The sequence below is a fragment of the Lynx canadensis genome, chromosome A1, assembly GCF_007474595.2.
Source record: "Lynx canadensis isolate LIC74 chromosome A1, mLynCan4.pri.v2, whole genome shotgun sequence".
In the NCBI taxonomy this organism is placed as follows: domain Eukaryota; kingdom Metazoa; phylum Chordata; class Mammalia; order Carnivora; family Felidae; genus Lynx; species Lynx canadensis.
In genome coordinates this window covers 46,620,317-46,643,371 of record NC_044303.2, presented here as the reverse complement: position 1 = coordinate 46,643,371, position 23,055 = coordinate 46,620,317, and the positions used below count along the sequence as shown (strand labels likewise).

General features: G+C 38.5%; 1 protein-coding gene across 1 annotated transcript in view; it reads left to right on the top strand.

The window, feature by feature from the left end:
* Positions 1-5,080: 5,080 nt before the first annotated feature.
* DACH1 (dachshund family transcription factor 1) overlaps positions 5,081-23,055 on the top strand; it is a 440,456-nt gene continuing 422,481 nt past the window's right edge. The window contains 1 exon segment of the mRNA XM_030311912.1: positions 5,081-6,422. Coding sequence (XP_030167772.1) covers positions 5,563-6,422 — 860 coding nt within the window. The 5' untranslated portion in view covers positions 5,081-5,562.

Genomic DNA, 23,055 nt, shown 5'->3' with positions numbered 1-23,055 from the left:
CATGCATTTCCATGCTGTAAAACAGGTCAAAGTTATTTATAACCATTTAAACCACTTCTTTATTAAGAACGGAAGTTTGTAATGTAAAGTTTGAGTGCTTCAAGTTATAGTGTGCTCACCTTCAGCTCCCCACCTTCTGTCCTTCGGGTAATTTATCACCAAGCTCTTCTGCGCCTGATTAGAGAGTGTATCCGGGAGATAAAAGTCTTATTCCTCGTTCTTGAGGACAGGCAGGGAATTGGAAAAGAGGGGAAGACTGAGGAAGTGAGAGTCACTACAAGTCAGAAGTTAGAACCCTAGGTGGGGAAGGCAGAGGCAGAATGTGTAGAGGTGGAGAAGTCTGTGCTTCAGGCAGTCAAAGTATATCTGCTGAGCTGATTGGTGAGGCCGAGTGTCTAAGTTAAAAAGGCTTGAGAGAGTTACTTGGCATAATTTCTCCATCTTCAATGATTTACTACTGAAGTGCAAACATCAATTTTGGACTCTCTCCTGAGAAACGTTTAACAAAGTCAGTGAACTACTGGTACCCTGATACCTTCCTAGATTTGCCAAACTTGGATAGCTCTTTAATAAACCTCTGCCTGAAGTTTATCTGTCTTTTTTTTTTTTTCCTACTAAGGAAACAGGTCCATTAGTAAATATGCAGATGTAAAAATGATCTTCCTCTTTACTTCTCCGTTGTGATATATCTTAGAATTGTTCAGAAGTGCACTCTATTGTTAAAGCTATTTGTGCCGGGTGTGCTAATGCACTCTTTGATTGAGTGAATTAGCAGTCATAACAATCTGGCAGTCTGGCCATAGAAGTGTGCTCAAATTGATTTGTGTTATGGCTGGACTGGAAAATCTAGTGTTAGTTGTTTTTTGCCCTGGGGCATTGTTTGTACCAAACTCCACTTTTCATTTAATTTTCCAATACATTTTGAAAGATTGAAATGCTTGTGATCAACATTTGATCCACTTGCATTATTTAAAAAAAAATTCTGAAAGTAATTTCAGATTCCAAAAAACCTTGCTTTCAATTAGAGTAAACATAATTAGAGTGACGTCGTGCTCGGAATGGTAAATCTCCCTTTGAATCTATTAAGCGTGTTATCTCCTTGTCCTGTCACTGAAAGGAATTCAGTATATATCTGAAGTATATATCTGTATTTTTCTGTGCATGCTTCTAATAGAACTTGGGGAAAACTTGAAAGAATAAAATTGTAATGAACCTTTTCTTGTTTCCTTTGTGCAAATGGCCAAATTGTTTCTGTTTCGCTTAGTGATGCTAGAAAAGGAGGATCCTCAAAGGTTTCAGGAAATTTTGAGATATACCAGAAACATATGCAGATATGTGTTATCTTTAAGTTACCCAGTCATTTGTTTTTTATAGTGCATGAAATATGCATTTTCAATCTTTTTCTTTCAAATAACTATATCAATTGCTATATTGAAACTCTTAAGATTTAAAGACATGACTTATCCTGGCTTTGTCAATATTTGTATCTTTCTTACAATCTTCTGCTTTGCAGTCATTTACCAGAATTATAATGCAGCATGAATAAACCTAAAAAATGACTATTGATTACAGAGAAAGCTTTGTGAAATCATTTAGTCAGTTTCCCCACTTGAGAAATCAGTGAATAAAATAGGTCAATAGAAAATGATGCAAAGGATGTAATACAGTGCTATGCCACCCTGGGTTATAAAACGGGTCAAAAATAAATCCCCATAGAATTCATGATTTTATACTCGTAAAATAAAATGATACTTACCAAATCCCAACTATAAATCCTCCTTTCTACAGATTTATTCTTCTTTTTTTAAAAACCACAGGTTTGGAAAATATATTTTTTATGTTGCCCTGTTTCAGTAGAAGCATTCCCTTGTCACTGCCCCCTTTTAACCAAATAGGATGCCCTCATCATCGAGCTAAAGTGCCTGTTGTCATCCAGGTATTCCCCGGGACTTTAGCTCCAACAGCTACTCTGTGTTTCCTGTCTCCTGCAACCTTACAGCTCTTCTGAAAAACTGCATTTCATACTGCACTGAACTCTGTGTCCTGTGTCGATTTCTGTTAAGTAATAGATGGTGAGACCTGAGACCACTCTCTCTATTAGTTCCCATTCATTGGGATGTCGTCGCGGGGCACGAGAGGAGCGGGGAGGAGAGGGGAGGGGCCAGGAGGGGGCAGAGGGAGGGAAGAAAATACCTTCCCTGAACTGGTACAAGCCCAGCTTCAAACGACATCCTAGGAAAGAAATTAAAGACTTCTTAATTAGTGCAGCAATTAAGCTTTCTTGGTAGCATTTTAATCAGCACAGGCCCTATCAAAGGACAAACAGAACGATTTGCAGGTCTTTGAATTTTAAACAGTCTTATTGATTTCAGCACAATACGTCTTCACAAAACACAGGGAGAATTTTCTAATATCAGTTACAGTACTTTGAGTTTTGCTTATGCAAATTTGGTGCAGGTTGGAAAAGATGAGATGGAGGGAGAGGACCTGAAACAGCCAAGGATGTAAAACAATAAACAAACAAGACAAAAGCTTTGAAAGCTAAAGATGCAGGAGAAAGAGTGAGAATTTGAAATCTCTGTGGAGTTGATTTATCTGCTGATGTTAAATACTATTTGCCTTAATCATTGGTAACATTTCTAAAAGAAAGAAAGAAAGGGAAAGAAAAAGAGAAAAAGAAACAAGGAAAAAATCTTAAATCTAAAATATTTGAGGCTTTTTTCCCCTACATATTTAATTTGCATTAGATGCTTCTTCTAATCCTATTGTTTGATCAAAGGGGCATGTGGTAGTTCTCAGAAACGGTTTAGAGACCTGAGGTTGGGGGGTGGGGGGGAGCTCCCATTCAGGTGGGGGTAAAGGCCCCAAGCCCTACCTCTGAACGGAGCACGTGCTGGGAGGCGCAGGATTCCCTGCAGAAAATTTGGAGTTTGCTTCAAAGCTGGGTGGGATTATGGCTTGGTCAGCTATTATTACTTCCTGCCTGTGGCTTCCGAACATGGCAGGTACTGGGTGAGTGGCAGTTTAAGGAAATGTGAGAAATGAGAATGGTAAGGGCAGATTCTCAGCACTTAATTCTGATTTTTTCCCATTTCTGGATCTAGAAGTTAAAATGAGGAAACTATAGTTTAGCGTTTTTAGCTATATCAGACTTTATTAAAGTTGTGCATGCAATTCCAAAATAAAATTAGTTTTTCAGGGCTCAATATCATCTTCTTTTCCCCCACTCATTAACATAGTAATTTGGCATTTTTAAAAAAGGTACTATTTTCCAAAACATGTGTCAACACTTAACGTGGTGTTTTGATGTATGTGACATATTATCGAATCCCTATTTTTGAGGATTGATGGGAGGAGTGAAAAAGTAATATAAATTATTTCTGAATATATTAAAATGCATTGGCTAATTAGGCCAAACAACTGTGTAAACTCCAGCTATCTTTGCAGAAGTCTATCTACTTTTTAGCAACAATCAATTTTCTGAATTCTTATGACCCAGGAAAGCCTCTTGATATAACTGCTGTGCCCCAAAAAGTTTAGCATAAACTTAGTCAATGGTGCCATATTTCTCTGTAGATGTTTCCTGTGCCTTTTGACACTAAATTTCAAAAAGTTTAAAAAATTAAAATGACAAAGAGAAATGTGATCATCATTTCAGCACCAAAATGGCAGAATTTCATTATGAAATTTCCCAACCCTGGGAACCTGATGCTAATAGTTTATTTTTTAACTCTACCCAATGCTTCAGCATTGTTTCTGTCTTGTGAAGTTAATAAACCTGTACAGACAGGTTTAAAGCCTAATTACTTGAGATTCCTAGAGATATAAACAGAGAACAAACTTGACCTATGTTCAGATCATAGGTTGGTCAAAAATCCTTGAAAAAGAAAAAACCCTCCATGCAACAAGTTAGAAAGAGAAGAGGAGAGAGGAAGGCAAAGAGGAAGAGAGTCATTCTAAACTCAGCCTCACGTTTTTAAGCATAGCCACCCTTTCTGTCTTTACAAGTCAACTAGTGAGCTTGTTTTGTTCTTCTCATTATTTACAAAACACATTTGCACTGACAAACTGAGAAAAGGACTTTCCCCAAATACACTGAAACTTCTCAAATATGAAAGAAAATAATGTGTGATTCCTATAAAACACTGGCAATTAGCCTGGGGTCTTAAAGGACGTGGGGATAGTTGTTTTCTATGCAAGACAGGTGAATTAATTACAGAGTTTTAGGTAAGAAAAAAGTGTTTTCTTGTTTTCCCCTTTCTCAGTCTTCAAGGGTGCCTGATTTCTTCAAAGTCTCTAGGTAAAAGCAGCATTTCTGACCTTCCTTTGGGGTGAGAGTGAAGTTATTCTGAAAGATCCACATCATGGCAAGCATTTCTTTCTTTCCATAATCTATCAGGAAATAAGAAACTAAATACAGAGGATTCCATTATCCTGAAGTGACTTCAGACTACCTTTCCCCCCACAACTGTCCTGGAATTTTCACTCTCTTTACACTAATAAATAATTTAACAGAGAGAGTAACACAATCGGCTGCATCAAACATAGGCTTTGCTCACATGTGAAGCTCCCTGAAAATAATTTCTTAATAATCACGAAGTAAGGGGATGTGTTTTCATTTGTATCTTATTGCCAACACGAGCACAGATAAATCCTCAATCCTTGAAGGAGAGCTCGGAGCGCTCTGGCTCCTCTTTTAAGTTGGCAGGCGATTGCTCAGAAGGTTTTGGGGGGAAAAAATTACGAGTCGTCGCGGACGAAATGGAATATTAGACATGCAACCTAACGGTAGTAGCAGAAGAGAAGTAGATCGTCTCCCTCTCCTTTCCCGACCGCCACTTCTGTGTCCCCGGCTCTTCCTCTCCGTCCCTCGCGTAGTTTCTTCCTTATCCTCCCCCCCTCCCCTCCTTTTCTCGCTCACTCGCTTTCCCTCCGCGTCTCGCGCTCTCGGAGTCTCTGCTCCGAGTTCCTGGTTGGATAATTTGGGTTAATACTAGTGAGTGAGGTTTTTGCGGCTTCAAAGGGTATTTCAAGTTTCCGGAGCTCCTCCCCTCTGCACCGTGTGACAACAACAACTCGTCCAGCCGGCAGCCTGCACTTTTCAGCTCATTTTCTCTCTGTCATTCCCCTCTCAATCTTTGATCAATGTACTTGCCAGGGAGAACCCAAGTCCTTCAAACCTCCTCCTTTTCACCTTCATCCTTAACTTTGTGCTAGAGCGGGACCCACACAACAACAGCCGACCCTCCCCGCCCCCGCCCCCCCTCCCAAACCAGCCCCCGATCCCAGCCCCCGGAGAGGACTCGCATTTCGACTTGCGGGACACTTTTGTGCGTTTCTCTCCAGAGCGCCTCTCGCGCTCGCCCCTCCTGCGCTCGCTTTCTTGCCCTCACCTCCTTGTTTCCCCCCCTTTCTCCTTCTCGTTCTCCCCTGGAGTTGTTGTTGTTGTTGTTATACCCCCTCGCTCCTTCTCCCCCCTCTCTTTTCCCCCTTCCCCTCCCCGGGGTGTGTGGCAACTTTTCCCCTCGCTTCTCCTTCTTCGCTCTCCCCTTATATGTGACCATGGCAGTGCCGGCGGCTTTGATCCCTCCGACCCAGCTGGTCCCCCCTCAACCCCCGATCTCCACGTCTGCTTCCTCCTCCGGCACCACCACCTCCACCTCCTCGGCGACCTCGTCTCCGGCTCCGTCCATCGGGCCCCCGGCGTCCTCAGGGCCAACTCTGTTCCGGCCGGAGCCCATCGCTTCGGCGGCGGCGGCGGCGGCGGCGGCGGCCACAGTCACCTCCACCGGCGGCGGCGGCGGCGCGGGCAACGGAGGCGGCGGCGGCGGCGGCAGCAACTGCAACCCCAGCCTGGCGACCGCGAGCGGCGGCGGCGGCGGCGGCGGCAGCGGCGGCGGCGGCGGCGGCGGCGGCATTAGCGCCGGCGGCGGCGGCGCCTCCAGCACCCCCATCAACGCGAGCACCGGCAGCAGCAGCAGCAGTAGTAGCAGCAGCAGCAGCAGCAGCAGTAGCAGCAGCAGCAGCAGCAGCAGCAGCAGCAGCAGCAGTAGCAGCAGCAGCTGCGGCCCCCTCACCGGGAAACCCGTGTACTCGACCCCGTCCCCAGTGGAAAACACCCCTCAGAATAATGAGTGCAAAATGGTGGATCTGAGGGGGGCCAAAGTGGCTTCCTTCACGGTGGAGGGCTGCGAGCTGATCTGCCTGCCCCAGGCTTTCGACCTGTTCCTGAAGCACTTGGTGGGGGGCTTGCACACGGTCTACACCAAGCTGAAGCGGCTGGAGATCACGCCGGTGGTGTGCAATGTGGAACAGGTTCGCATCCTGAGGGGACTGGGCGCCATCCAGCCCGGAGTGAACCGCTGCAAACTCATCTCCAGGAAGGACTTCGAGACCCTCTACAATGACTGCACCAACGCAAGGTAAAGAGCGGGGGGTAGCCTCCGCCGCCCGCGGTCCCTTTCCTCCCGCCTCCTCCTCACCCTTCCCTCGCTCCCTTCCTGGCGCCTCCAGCTCCGCGCGCCCGCGAGCCGCGCGCCCTGGAGAGCACGGCCCTCTCCTCCCTTTCCTCGAGGCTCGCCAGCCGCTCCCGACCCTCTGACAAGTTGGCCCCTCACCCTGCCCAGATCTCGCTCTTCCGCCCGGTCCCCACCTTGCTCGTCTGGGCGCAGGGGCTTGGCTGCTGTGGGACGCGGGAACCGCGAGCCTCGGGGCGGAGGGGGCGGGAAGGAGGAGGACCGTGCATTTCCAGGAGCCACAGCCCCCTTCCTGGGCCGCGCCAGCGTCTGGGGACCCCTCACAGCACTGCTGCCAGAGTGTGTGCTCCCTCGGACCCGGGTTCCACCGCGAGCCGGGGGGGCACCGGCGGGGCTGGTCGGCGGCGCCCGAGCGGCGTCCCGGGGGCGGGGAGAGGTCGTGACCCCGACCCGCTGGGTTCGGGAGCGGGAAGGCGCGCCCCGGGTGAGGGGCCCGCGAGGAAGCTGCGGGCCTGGGCCTCTTCGAGGCCGGGAGGGAAAAGACCTCCGAGGACGAGAAGCCCCGGAGCGATCCCGGGGGACCCTCTGCGAGCTCAGTCCCAAAGCCCCGAGGGGAAGCCCGCTGAGGGGAGGGGTCTGTGTGTGCGCGCACGTGTGCGTGTGGCCGCCTGTGAGCTTGTGCAAAGGAGATAAAGGGGTACGTTTGCCCCGGGGCAGATGCGAGGGAACCAGCGGGTTTCCTTCTGCAGGGGGAGTTGACGGGTGCCTGAGACTCTTGGAAGCTGAGCTGGAGAGATGGGGAAGGAAGACTGAAGCGCACACTCTCTTTCTCTCTCTCTCCAAATTGTTTTTCTGTTTCTTTTTCTTTTTTTTTTTCTTTTTTTACTTTTATTTTTTTATTTTTTGAAGGTTAGTAGCTCACGCAATGAGCAGGTGCAAGCTTTGCACTGGGGTGTTCCGCAGACCTGAATCCCCCGTGCTGTGGCTTCCACAGCGTGGCAAAGCGCGCGAACCCTGGAGGCCGGGGGACCCGGTGCCTGGCCCGACCGGTTTTATGCTAATGAACGCTCACTGGGGGAGGATCTACCGAGAGGGGGCGGGAGTGGGGTAACTTGTCAGTTTCGGGGTGGAAATGTTCTTTCCACCCGCTTTCACAGTGCCGCCTGGTCCCCCGTTCCAGGCAGAGGGAAAAGTTGAGATGCCTGGTGAAAGAGAGTAGGGAAAGTTGGATACCAGAAGCGGGCGCGTGGGAACTGCGCGCAAAATTTGCGCGGGGACTGCGATACCCTCCAAATAAGTTTAAGACCGGGAGAAGGAAGAGAGTTGTACTCTTTTAGGAGGTGTGTCCCCTCATAGAGCTAGGGCAACTGAGCTGCGAAGAAAAGAGGGGTAGGACGAGACCAGAAGGAAACAGGGGTGAAAAAGCCCCTAGCTATTACTTCCTTGGAAGACTTCTGGCTAGTGCCCCAGGAAGACTGTAAGACGAAAGCTGACTCCAACTCGAACCTTGCAAATGTCCTATTCTGACCTAGCCAGAAACTCTTTTCCTTGTTTGCCATCCTTTGCATGGGGTCTTGAGTGTGTGTCTGGGTTTTGAACCTTCATTTCTATTATTTTTGGGTGACTGCTGAGAGCGCGTGCATGTGTGTACGCGCGCGCGTGCCCAAGAGGATGGACAGGTGGCAGTAAAGATTGAGGGGTGATCTTGATCACTAAACGTCATTTACCGAGATAATTGGAGTCCTAGGACGTCCAGAAGATAAAATATTTGCCAACAATGTATTGTTAAAAGTACTCAAACCAGGGCAGAAAATTGTTACAGTTGGAAAGAATGCTAGTTGAAATTTGAAGCCAGTTGGTTGTTATGAAATTGTCTACCTATCTAGTAATTTGGTGAAAAGCTACTGTGTTTCTCTTTAGTAATCAAACCATTCTGCTCTTGAAATCTCTTTGTGTGTTTCTTACAGCACATACTGTACTCGATAATTAATGACCATTACACATAACACACACACACACAAAAATTGCCAGAGAAAACTTCTTTCAATGACTGCAACGTTATAATCAATGTAAAGCAGGTAGTGGTACCCCTCTTATAATTACTCCCTTGATTTTTTTTTCCCCTGAAATTTTGCTTAGTGTTTGGAATTGAAGTCCTCACTATACGGTTGGAAAATATTCTTAAAGTTACTAACAAAAATGTTTTAATTAGTTTTTTTTTTCCCTGAGTTTAACAATAGCTCTGGAGTTTAAACTTTCACAGCCAACATAAGTTAAATCCAATAGAACTATTATATCTCTTCAAAAATATTTCATCAATATTCTAATTATGTTTCAATCACCTCGTCTTAATATTTTACAATTACACGTGTTATTCTAAAACTCAGTTTCAGGTTATTTTTAAGTTAAACGTGGTTAGTTTGTTGGTTTACTCTTGCGTTTTGATCTTTCATCATCTACAAGCCTTACTCAAACCTATATACATGCAAATACAGCAGTCATTAACCTTAGAAGATGTGTAATTGGAGATCTTTACCTAGGTTTTCTTAACTCTGCACTGTAATCAAATCTGTAAAAAATCAATTTGTAAATCAAAACTGTAAAAAAAAATAGAAAACTTATCGTGGAACTCCCTGTCACTAAAACATATTGTTTGCATTATATTACACTATTATTTTTAATGATAATTACAAGTGTTACTGTCTTATTTCTTAACTTTGAAAGCAATACCTACAATACTTGCACCTTGGATCTTCAAAACTAAAATTACTCTTTCCATTCAAGTCCAGTTTATGCCTTTTCTATTAAGATCCTTTTTCATTCACCTAGATATATTGATTTCTTTCATTCTGGTTTCTTTCTCCTTTGGCTATTTAAGAGACGACCTAAAGGAATACTTTATGCAGAGGGTAAGACAAACTGTGCAAAAGGCAAACTATATAAAATAATATATACATAGTGTATAAGAAACATCAAATCTTAGCACTCTCATCTTTTTACAGAACATATATCTAATTCTGTCTCTTGATAGCATTTAGATACCAGGGAATCTGAGAAACCAAAATGATATCAAAGAGAAAAAAGGTTCATAAACTTGCTCAAAGTGGCTCAGTAAGTTGGTGACAAACCTTAGAGTGGATTTAATTTGCTTGGGGCTATTGCATCAGTATGCTATCTATAAAAACTAGAATAAATGTTGAAGCCATCTGTCACTACCACAAGGAGATGAAACAGAGACTATCACTTGCTTGATAGTAAAGCTAAAAGTAAGAGTCCAAAAATGAGAGAATATGTAAGGAAATATATTTAAAAGTTGTCAAAGGACAGAGTCTGACCTTGATCAGCTTCCTCCAATTATTATTTTTAAACTAAACATTAGTTGCATGAACTTGGCTGGTGCATCAGAGGTCACTTAATTAACTGGTAACCACTAAACAGCAACAACAAAAGAAAAGTAATTATGTACATGGTCAAGCCTCTGTTTGTATGAGTCAGTCGCTTGTTTGTAGATTTGGGTTAGGATTCAATTTTCTGTGAATTCAGGTAATAAAAAGTGACTGCTGTATTGTGTTATCTAAAATGTTTATTTTTTGAATATTGCCAGAGGGAGATTTTGTTTCAGGATCTTTCAAACCAGATTGTGATTTGGGTCTTATGTAGCCCTAGTATTGTGGAGGTTTTTAACTTAAATAGATTCCAGTTGGTTTTATCAGACATTTTATATGCATATAGATATATTCACAAATAGTATTCCTTTGTCTTAAAAGTCAATACTATCCATAGACAGCAAATTGAAAGACTTTTCAAGTCTTTTTTTGTCCAGTAGTAATATATGGATGCAGTTTTACTGTAAGAAATATAAAATATTCTCCAACACTTGGCTCTGTTGTTTGTCAGGAGTTTTAATAAAGATGGCAAACTGAACCAGTCTATATTTATTGAACATTTCCCCCACTGCATGTTTTTCAATGGCACGGACTTACACACTTCTGCATTGGTAATAGAAAGTTTCAACACAAATACAGATTCACTTCTAACAGATAATTACGATACTTGGCACAGAGAGATTAAAACTACTTCAAATGAAGAGAGACTATGCTTTTGAAGTTTTTGTATTACAGTCGATTAATGGCTCCTATAAAGCCTAATGTTTCATTTTATAACATTTGCTAAATAATATGACATCATTAGAAGACTAAGGCCTAAAATATGAAACTTTAAGTTTGGTTCTGCCACTTGTTTCTGTATACGTTTAAACTGTTACTAAGTTATAGTTTAATTAATACATAAACAAAATCTAAGAATATTCTAACCTAGGATTTACCTTGTTCAATCAAATTGTATTATGTAATGCAAATTCTTGAGTTATTTGGATATTTTTCAACCTGTTGTTTTTCTTGAGTTAGTCTCCAGTAATACACATAGTCATTATTGTAAAGAGTGCACATAGTTATGAAGATGGTTTACTTTCTGAACTCCACAGATGATTAGCTAATGCTCTGAGACACTTAATTTGATTTGCACATAGGATATTTTATTTTGTGAAGCTGCAAACATTATATAAAATAAACAGACTTTTTTGTTTTCATAGTTCCCTTACATAAATTCTTTGTGTCACATTTAATACAGACTTTGTGAACCTTCTCTGATTAGTCCAAATCTGCTGTTACTTTTTTGTTTAATCTACATTTCACAGAAGTTGCGTATAAATTACTGAGACCAATATTAGCCATTCTCTTTTTGCCTCACTACCTCCCCCAACCTCCTGAGATGTGACACCCAATATTGATTAAAGTCTTGGCTGGATTTGAGCATAAATCACTCTTCTCTTTGGTGATTTACCATGTGTGATTCACCAGCATGCGAAAACATAATATGCTTTATTGTTTCTCATTTGATGTTTTGTTTTTGGAATGTAAGTAGCATTTGTAAATTAGCTTAATGTGCAACCAAGTAGTTGTTATTTTAGGAACAATTTGTGCTTTGACTATCAATTAGTGTTATTTTCTCTTTCCAAGTTATTTTACTAAATTGTTTCATACAATTGCCTTTGTTAATCAAGTAAAATAATCATTTAAATTGCACTGTAGTAGCAACATAGAACCCATGTATTGCAAAATTTAAGAAATGCAACTCTCACAGGTTGTAAACTGTTTCCCTTTGAATCTTTGAAGAAATTATATGAAGTAAGCTTTCTAAATAGGGACAGGTGAGTCTTCTAGATTTCACCCAATATTTTGATTTTAAGGTTTTGGTCACTTGTTTCTTTAAAAAAGTTAAAGTTGGCCAGAATTTTATCTTTCAAGAATTTAATTTTCAGATTGTTCACCAGAAAAAAAAATCATCTCGTTAATAGACTTTTAAAATGACAGGGAATATAAAATAAAGTTGATATTAACTATTTGGGTATTTAAATATAAATAATATGTAACTAAAATAAAGTTTTATCATTTTATATTTGAATTGATATAAAAATAGAGTGACCTTACCATGTACCAGCATGTGCCATCCTCTTAACTACTGAGTTACTACATTGTGATTGGTCAGTTATATCTATATCTATATCTATATCTATATCTATATCTATATCTATATCTATCCATACATGTGTATTCTTGTTTAAGTTCTACAGGTTAAAAATTTTAGCTAAGAATGCATTTATATTTATACTTTTAGGCTTTGAGACTGCATTAGGGGACCTCTTTTCCATTATATTTATTATGTTCAGTAATTTATTTTTTAATGAAGAAAACCCTGAATTAAAAGCTCACCAAATGGGGCTTAGCTGAGTGTCATATCAAAGGCCCTGATCTTCACATTTATGTGTTTCAGGCATAGCAGACGCTCTGTGAGCCCACATTGTGCTCAAATTCCTTTACTTTTCTTAATTTGTCTGAAGTATTTCCAGGCAAAAGTAATTTTTTGCTACAGTAAGTGTCTTTCAAAATAACTTTTAATTGTTGATATGTGCTTTTTAGTATATGCCACAATACAGAAATTACTTCATTCAGATACTGAGATTAGTTTACCAAATTATTTCTTTGGAAAACAAGAACACCGAGATTAGTATATTTACGTTTGGTCCAGTAATTTGTTATTATTAGATCAACTCGTGGGTCACTTTATTTTGATGTACCTATTTACTTTGAGAAGTCTTCTAAGAATCTGTAAAGAGTGTGTGTGTTATAGTTCATGATATTTAAATGTGCAAATGACTATGAACAGAATTTTTATCCATTCAATATAAATTAGTCAATTAGACAATCAATCAGTGAAATTTTACTGTTTTTCAAAGTAATGATAGAATTAAAATTAGTTGAATAAAATAGCAGATAATCATCCCCTTTGTATATGTAGTCATATATAGATAGAGCTAGAGCTATAGGTATACAGATATGTAAAATCATATAGAGAATGACTCAAATCATTACTTAATCCAAAACCAGGGACCTTGAACCAAATATATTTTAACTTTCTGGTGTATTCTTACCTGGACTTACTTTATATGCTAAGAGGATTCTAATTCACCCATTTAAACAAATTCATCTGTAGATTTTTCTAAGTTGGATATTGAAGTGGCCAATGACTGAATTTTGCTAAAAGTGTGGCCCTGTTGCTTTCTGATTCAAATTAGCTTGGAGCTGGTCCAGGATATCAGGCTGGGATTCTTTTACATGTATAAAAGTACGTGACTTGAGTGAAAGTTGTCAAAGACAACTTTACTAAACTGGAAAACTCACTATATCATTATTTAATTGCTCTTCTATTTTTGTGCTTATAAGTATATTGAAATGTCTAATACTGTGCAGCACAGTGATGCAGTGAATAGCTACTTGCTTTTAAAAAAGTTTTAGAGAGCAATGATTTAAGAAGAAGACAGCTTAGCTGAAGCATTTAAAACATATTATTATATAAGATGAATATAATACCTGGAATCCATTGCATGTTTCTAGCAGGAAGTCAAAACTACTATGATCTGAAGAACATAAATGTAATTTAATGTAAGTAGACTTATAATAATCCTGCAGTGGATTTTGAAGGTAGTATATATGTTTGACAAAAAAATTGAATATGCTTTTCAGGCATGATTTTCACGAAAACAATAATGAAATAGGCAATTTAGTATATTGGTTACTTTTGGTTCGTAACATTGAAGAGCTGAGGAATGTTTTCCTTTCCTTAGAATAAATGAATGGAGAGGTAAAGTATTAAAAAGTCACAGTGTAACTTATCTTTGAATTTATATAGTATCAATTAGGTTGCTTTTCCAGTCACAACACAAAAAAAATAATACTTGTCATCAAGGACAAACAAGACATATCCAGGAAAGAAAGAGTACTAGTTGAAAGGGAATTATTTTATGGAAACACACAGAAGCATTTTCAGTAAATACTTGCTAATTCAATTTAAGGGATGCTGGTCATTTCTTAAGGAAAGATAATGAAAATAAATCTCTAGAATATGTTAATCAAGAAATACTTTATTATATTCACATATCAAGCATACAAAGTATTTTGTTAAAATCTTAAACTGATTATATTCTGCAATTTTATTAATAGCAACAGTAAATGGGTTGTATTATTCATAACCCTATATTACGTATGAACAAAGCAAATCGCTGAAGGTGTAACAAATCTTTGAACCTATCACAACTCTATGAAAATATACTGACATATCCTAAAATGTTAATTCCTATTTTATATTGAAAATATCTTCAAAATAATACTGTTTCTTGAGTTAGGCAATATGTAGTTCAATGGCCTCTGGATTTTAAGTGAATAATTTAAGTGAATAATTTAATTGAATAATTAGAACACTTTTAATTGTCCTGTTACCAGTCACACATTTTGTACTAAGATAGATGCCCTTGTGTATGCAACAGGTGTAAAATTTTTATCAGTATTTTAGAAGTCTTGGTGGTGGATATCTTTGTTTATATTAACCGTAGCCTATGTGTAGTCTATGTTTTTATGCTTAAATAATTATAATATCTTCATTAGAAAACTTTTACATATAAGTGTATGTGTGTTTGTATTCTTTCACCCCCTCCCCCCAAATGCGCGCGCACACACACACACACACACACACATAGGGCCGGAGGACAAACAACTTACCAAAATTTGACTTTAATTTTGCCTTCTGCAATTTAGTGAAATATAAAATAACACTGAAAAAGAAATTCTGTTTTACTGAATGATAATAGAAAATATATTTAGAATTAATTTTAGCGCGAAAGAAATAATTTATACTTAAATATTTTAAAGTGTAATTATAATAAACAATGTTCTATTGTTAGTAAGACAATGATTAAAAACTTATCTTAATTTTCCTATACCTTTATGTTTATGATAACTGAAGTGTACTTTTAATTCTCTCCAGAAAATATTTGTCAGAATTATCTTATTTGTATGAAATAGATATTAAACTATTAGGTACTAGAATCTGTACATTATGGAATAACATTTAATGTGGTTGATGTCATTGCTCCATTTCTTTTATTAGTTTATTTCATTGCTGCTTGCACTTTGGAGCAAGCATATCCTTTACAATCAGTGGATAAATGATAGGAAAACAATTTCATAACTTAAAAAAAAATGATTGCTCTTCTAAAAGCTTTGCCATCAATGCGATGAGTTAGGAATGAGGTCAAGGGGTTAATCTGCAGGTCTACATAAGAAGATGTGTATTACCACTTCTTGCAGTGGACTGTCATTGTCTTTCAAAACACCTGGTAGAGGTCCAGTTAAATGAAATCAATTACTTTCCCCATCATTCCATGGCATTTGTCAAGTCATTACATCATTGGTAAAAGTGCAAGAATGCATGCATTTTTTGGTGAAGTAGAAAAGAGGTTAAAAAACAGTGACTACTTGAAAAATTCTGCCTCCTCTAAAGCTTGTGGAATTAAAAAAAACCTTGCACATAGTAAATGCAAAATGACATTAAAGTTCACCTTTGCATTTTGTTATCAAAAAAGAAACATATTTCATACTACTTTTTGCATTATCTGGTATGCGTATATATTTATAAGTAAAAATGATTTCAAGAGATTTTATGACTCATGAGCTCTGACACCCTTATTCTTACCCTCTAAGTACCCTCTGACAAGTGCATATTATAATCCAAGATGAATATATGTCTGCTGTTCACTGATTTTTTTTCTTCACCCCATTGATAGTACATGCAGATTTGAACTTGTAGCCAGCAACAGTGCTTCCATGCTTCAAATTGCCAAAAGACCCCCAGGGATAGAAACTTGACCTGCTTTTATGAAACCATAGAATTACATTTATACAAGTTACCCCATGGGAAAGGAATGAACTGATCCCAATTCAAACCTTAATATTGGAGCCTTCTGGGTCAAATTTGATTTTTCTTTCTGTTAACACCTGTTTGGCTACCAAATTTAGTAACCAGGTATTTTTAGGAAATTTGAAAAATATCATTCATAAATGACACTTCACCAGTAAGCCAAAGTGTCATCAAAATTTTGCAGATATTCAAGTTTTCACATGGGAGTAAGATGTTACTTTTAAAAACGAAATATCTATGTTTTAAATATACGTCCTAGATATAAGTAGTTTAAACACAAAATTATTTAATCGGACATTTATTTTGTACTTTTTATTGATTTCCCTCCACTAAAGAGTCAGCCCAAGGAGAGGAAGAAACTTTTTTAGGGAGTTGCTCCCTGTGATAACATTTCAGAGTAAGGATTTTTAATGGATAAGTTTAATTTTCTTAGACTTGCATTTTAAAAGGTTATATTCCTTATTTTACTTTTTGTTGGACTATATGAAAGGATTTCCTGAAGCCTGCTTTTACCACTAATAGTAACACATGAAGGTGGTTAATGATAAATTGGATACATAAAAGCTATTCCTGTTTTAGTTGTATGTACATTATGTGGTTGGGCCTACACTGTAAAACTGAAGTTAATCATGTGTTCACAATAGGTGGGTAATAGCTTGCTTATTTTCTGTAATATCAAAATGCTGTATCCTACATATACCAATGGATAACGAATGTAAATGGGTAAGGCTATAGTGTCTCTTTGCTTATAATTGATGGTATTAAATGACCATCACGAGACTACCGAACATTCTCCATATAGAATGACTTGTTCTCAATCCTACATACACAGCAACACTTTATGAAAGATAAAGCAACATGGGGCGCCTGGGTGGCGCAGTCGGTTAAGTGTCCGACTTCAGCCAGGTCACGATCTCGCGGTCCGTGAGTTCGAGCCCCGCCTCGGGCCCTGGGCTGATGGCTCAGAGCCTGGAGCCTGTTTCCGACTCTGTGACTCCCTCTCTCTCTGCCCCTCCCCCGTTCATGCTCTGTCTCTCTCTGTCCCAAAAATAAATAAACGTTGGAAAAAAAAAAAAAAAAAAAGATAAAGCAACATGCATACATTTTTACCCCTACTCAAATATCTGCTGTTACAATTATGATGACTAAATAATTTCATGATAGGATTTTGGAACCAAGCTTAGCATGTTCCTTCCCCAATTCAAAATTAAAAATAATTTTAAAGACTTTTCACTTTTTTTTTTCACTTAACATTAATAAAACCGTTTGGATGATTGGTTATTTTCCTACAAGAACCAAACATAAAAATTCCTAGTAACAATGCTTATAACAAATCGATTCTTAGAGTAGAGGAAAACATTGAAATTTCCAGTGGAAAGTATACCACTTTCCTTACTATCATAAGTCAAAATAATCAAGGAGAAAATATTTAGAGCTTTAAACATATGTTGTTTTTTCTTTTTTATTGGCTGTTAGGTGGCAAAAGAAAATATCTTGCTTTCACCGTAAGCTAACATTTTTCTGCATTGTCTTGACACTGGAATGAGGCTGAAAATTAAATCAATTATTTGGATGTTCCCTAAGATTACTTTGATGCCATATTTATAAAATATCAACATTTTTTTAAACGTTTATTTATTATTGAGAGACAGAGCATGAGCAGGGGAGGGGCAGAGAGAGGAGGAGACACAGAATCTGAAGCAGGCTCCAGGTGCTGAGCTGTCAGCACAGAGCCCGACTCGAGGCTCAACCTCACAAACCGGGAAATCATGACCCGAGGCTAAGTTGGACGCTCAACTGACTGAGCCACCCAGGTGCCCCTAACATATCAACATCTGATTAAATATTTCATTTGGAAGTTTGACCCAACTAGTTTGATGATGATTTAACATGGCTCTTGCTCTTCACTTTCTCTCAATCTGACAAAAGGAAGGAAAGGGGGTGGATCACATGACCCAACCACATTATGCTGTTCTAAAAAAGAATCTGGTTCAGGAGAGGCAACCTATTCTGACTTTTGTAATGGTGATAATATGAAGTTTCTGTGACCTTTTTTGTCTTCTAGTGGCACTTTGCAGGTCCATTTCCAATAATGATTGATGGTACACCACATGAACTGCAAAAAGAAAAAATACTTTAAAAATGTTTGCCATAAAATGGATGAGAGATGGAACTTTTATATTTTAGATAATTCTCTGTGAGTAGAGGAATCCTTAATGTTGTACAAGATTCTACGTCATACTTAATGTAGAAAGCCTTCCAACACCAAACTACGTTTCATCTTCTTAAATATCTTTATCATCTAAATTATCCTCATAGTGATCTTTTTGTTTTTTTGGTAGAAACTCTAGTGAAATTGTGCATGAAAATATCAGTGCTTATCATGAAATTTACCTATAAGCATCTAGCCCCAAACAGAAAAAAAACAGGTTTTTGAGCTGTTGAAATTCAGATTGGTTTCCCCAATTTTAACAGTGTGAAAATGTAATGTTTTAAAATTTATTTTGCTCCAAGTTTAGGAAATAAAATTAAAAATGGTATATTTGATCTAGAGTAAACTTCTTAGCTCTTTCTTTTGGGGAGTAGGTTAAATAAGGGCCCATGACAGGGATGCTGTTTGTTTTTCACAAAAGTTGTTTGTGATTTCAGGTACTCTTGGGAAATCTCTTGATCAGATTCACATCTGTTCCTGTCAAAGTGGGTGCTAAGATACCGGTCACCCAGCAACCATGTCCAAGAGGGAATTGGGCCGATAATAACTTCAAAAAGGAATGACAGATGCTAGATTAGGATGAAAGACAAAACGCATGAAAAATGAGCTTGTTAGAATCAAAAATTTGTTCAAGCACCTTTATGCAAATTAAATGAATATTGAATATTTGCATGCAGTAATTTCTACTTTTTCATTTGATTGAAAAGAAAAGAATAGTGCATTTAAACTCACAAATGTGATTTCTTTCTTTTGTACTAATCAACATACAAAGCCGAATCTCTTTTTAAAAAATCAGATTAGCCACCTGGGTTCTTATATCTCTGCTAAGTGTGTTATAATGTTTTTCTTATAACAATGGTACTTTTTGGGACAACTTAGTTTATCTGATTGTTTCCATAATAAACAGTCTTGTGCGAATTAGGATTATTTTAGGTGAATATAAATCCATTTCTTGAAAAAGCATTTCAAAAGTAACCCTATCCTATTGTCCTTGAAATTGGTTAATGTACATTAATAAAAGATCACTCAAGATGAGTTCACACCAAAAGCACAGGCTTCTCATTGACTGGTTAAATAACAATGCGTTTAAGTAAAGCAGGGTAGTATACCGAAATGAAAACTAGACAGAAAGATCTCTTCAAAATTTAAGATGCCTTTTGATACATTACTAGTTTTTCTATTGAATTGTTCACATACTAATCAGAATTTAGAAGGGCCTGATAAAATGTAGTGATTGAGAGAGGTTTCTGAGTCTTGGTTTAGCAATGTCTAATGTGGTCACGTAGAGAAATTGATTTTCTTCAGAAATTAATTAATTTTTCATATCGCCCTAAGCTGCAGTTAAAAAGAGTGCATACTTGTCTGTTTTTTCCAGAAATATTGCCTAATCATATTAATACCATTGCCCCAAGGATGAAAAGATAATTGTACAAATGCATTTGGAAATATGTATCACTGAGTATTTATGATTAAATTATGCAAATGACCCAGCTCTCATCCTTTCCAGACCCAGATTGTCTAATTAGGATTGATATGCTGAATAGATGTTCCAGAATTTGAATACAAGCATGTCCAAGGAGCAGAAAATTGGAAATGACAAGGCTGAAATCCAAAGAAAAGTGCCTTTCGTTTCTATACTTTGTTAATGTGCTGTTAGCAGTTGAGGGTTCTTTCTGGCCCTTTGGCTATTTTGTGACTCATATGTCCTATTAGAAACAAGTATGCAAAATGAATTGAACTTTAGCAAATAGCATTTCATTTCTATTTGGTGCTTATTTAAAAATAATAATCCCCTGGCCATTCAAAGAGAACATCACTATTAAGTTGCTTCACACAATGTAAACTTGCCCTTAATTTAGTGATTTTTTTTTAACTTCCTCTGAGTTGGTATCAGAACTTTGTTTCAAAGCTAGCTCTCCAAACTTAATGGTATACCAACACAGTATTTTCCAAGGATATGCTTTCTTCAAAACACAGTCCATTCATTTATTCATTCATTTGTTTACGTAAATACCCATCTTTTAATATTTGGAGAAAATTGTTGAAGCAACAGTTCTGATTAGGGGGAAAAAAAGCAGCACTTTAAATGTAACAATGTTTGAATTTGAGGTCCTCAGCAGGCTTTCTCCCTCATTGATTACATTCATTCATCTTAGATGGAGGGGTGGTAGTGAGGAGCTAGGAAGGGACTGAACTGTCAGGGCTCCGGCCTTTGTTAGGCAGCGGGTAGTCACTGCCTCTGAACTGGCCTGGCTCCTGCTTTCCATCTGCAAGATGATGGATTGCTATGTTTAATACATTTCAGCTTTTGTCTGTCATAGTGTGGACAGACAGTACTATCAGTGATTTCAACAGTGATTAGGGAACCGTTTCAAACCACTCCTATTGGCCAGACAGCTTCCAGGAACGTCTGATGAAACATACTCATTGGCACTCTCACCATGTAAATGTGTAGCGTAACTAGGCAGAGATTGTACACTCGCTGTTTAAACCAATGCAGAACCCATGGAGAATTTTACTAGATCACATATCTACTTTGGAACAAAATTACATGAGACAATATCATAAGAACATTTTGGGTCTCTAACTAGAATATTCATCCCAAGTGCTCCCGAGTTAAGATAAATTTGAATTCTTTAAATAGTAATAGCATATGCTTAATGGCAGGACTGTAGTCCATAGACTGTGATGTCAGTTGTTGCTATCCTCATCAATATGGAGCTGTTTAGCTATATTGGGAGGGTAGAATGTGAGGACTATGTTACAGCAGTAAGACGTGACATGGCATGTGGTGTGTTGGGATTTGTTGAGCTTTGGGTGCTTTGTGGTTCACAAGTCCAAAGAGTGAATGATTTCAGCAACCAGAAAGCCATTCTGTACCAGCTCAGTATTTTCCCTTGAGTGTCTTACTCTATTTATAAAACTGGTGCTGAGAAAATACAATTAACTAAAGGAAAAGAAAATTTATGTTAAGCCATTGATAACATAAGCAAGGTTTTATTTGGAGAATTGGACTTATATCTAAATAAATTGAATTTTACGAATTCTAATATAAAAATATAATGTAATTTGTAATGTAAATTTTTAAATGTATGGTAAACCTGGAGTTGTAACCCTCTTAATAAATAGATAATTAACAAATACTAATCCAGCCAAAGTTTTGAAACAGAAATCTAAATCAAGAGAAGCCACTTGCTTTCAACTTATCTCTATTAATAGGGAAGATGAAAGGGAAAGTTTTGATGGTTAATAGAAAAGAACCAATGAGAATAAGAGTTCCAGATCCCAGATTATATTTTCCCTGACTGATATGGTTCTTATACAGCAAAATTTTCACCTGAGATCTTTTCAGTAAAGGTTTCTGGTTTTGAATATGTGATTACAAATATGCAGACACACACATCACACCACAAATATACACATACACACACACCCCGTATTTCTTTTGAACTAGTTCAATAACTAAATGTGTTGGCATTTTAACGTTGCTGATTTAGTAATAAGGACAGGTGGTGTTCTCCCTCCTGGGAGAGTTATAAAAGCATTCATATATTTTGCAAATTATTTTGTTCTTTGTTTTATTTTAAGGCTTGTCTTATTGAAACAATGTACAGCTTAAAAAATTGTACATTCATTCAGCATATTCTAAAAGAGTCATCTGTCAAAGTGAATCAAAGATAGAGCTCATAGTAGACTTTTGTACAGAAATTACATAACTGGGCTTAAGTAAATCTGGATTTCTTCATAAAAGCAATTCACAATTTATATAGCACATATGTAGTGAAATAATGTACTACCCCTCAACATTTTTGTACTGCATAATCATTCTAATGGGTGGCTGTCAAATCTTTAGTTGTAGAGTATTGCATATTCATTTATTCCATCTATAGTGTGGGTGGGGGGCAGGCAGGGAAGTGGCAGAATGCTTATTCTTTTAGAAAAAGATGAGGTATAGGGGGCAGCTATTATCCTACGAAATCACTGTGATGTGCAGAATCTCTATTAAGTCAAAGGCAAATGCATGACTGAGGCTACTTGAGTTAAGATTCCTGGCTTTGCACTCTTAGCAGCAGAATGAATGGAAGGAAGAGGAGGTGTCGAGTAAATACTCTGTTCTAAAGTGGAACTGTTTCATGGAATGGCCCTACCTTACCCTCCTATACCTCCTCCCTTAACTATTTGTTAATAAGTTTAAGGTCAGTAGAGACTTCAGATAAAGGACCTTGGTGGGGGATAGACCTTAAAGAGAGGAAAGGAATGTTTATACCATATATAAGCTATGGATATCCCCCCCCCCCAAATATTATAGAAAATATAACTGGTTGGCAAATTTACATGTGTATTTTACCCATTGGTGAACCTTTCTGGGCTATTCAGAATTAGGTCTTGTGTAACATTGGGAATATAAATGTGTGTGTGTGTGTGTGTGTGTGTGTGTATGTATGTGCACGCACGCATGTGTCCACGTGTACACCACAGGTTGCCATCCCTTGTTGTACACATTGTTGGTCTTGTGTTTAGTTAAACACCATAATTACAAGGTAATACAAGTCATTTGTCTTACTGTGGCTAAATAAAGAAAACAATGTGTGCGAGAAATGAAATGAATGAGTTTCTCATGAAGCTAAATGAACAAGTTTGCTGTCTGCAAACGTTTCAGAGCGGAGGAGTGTTAGAATCCCTGTTAATCGATCCATCCATTTCCAGCCATGGCGCGAGCTCACTGGCTTCTGCGTGTGCACACAGCAGCTCTGGTCTTAGCTGTTACTGGTGGGTAGATCCAGAGATTGGGGGGAAATAAAGAGTCAGGCCAGCAGGTTCAACTTCTTATTTCTCAGTAGCTTCCTATAATGATTCCACCTCTAATGAGGTGAATTACTACTGCATGAAAAAGGAGAAAAAAGGGTTTTGGCCATCTTAGCTAATAAATCACATTGACTGCATGGCTGATCAGATCAATTGTGCATAAATCAGTGCCTTAAAGAGTCTTAAACTAAGATTCTACCAAAGACCAATCGATCTACTGGCTTGTGTAACGGCACGATCTCTTGCCTA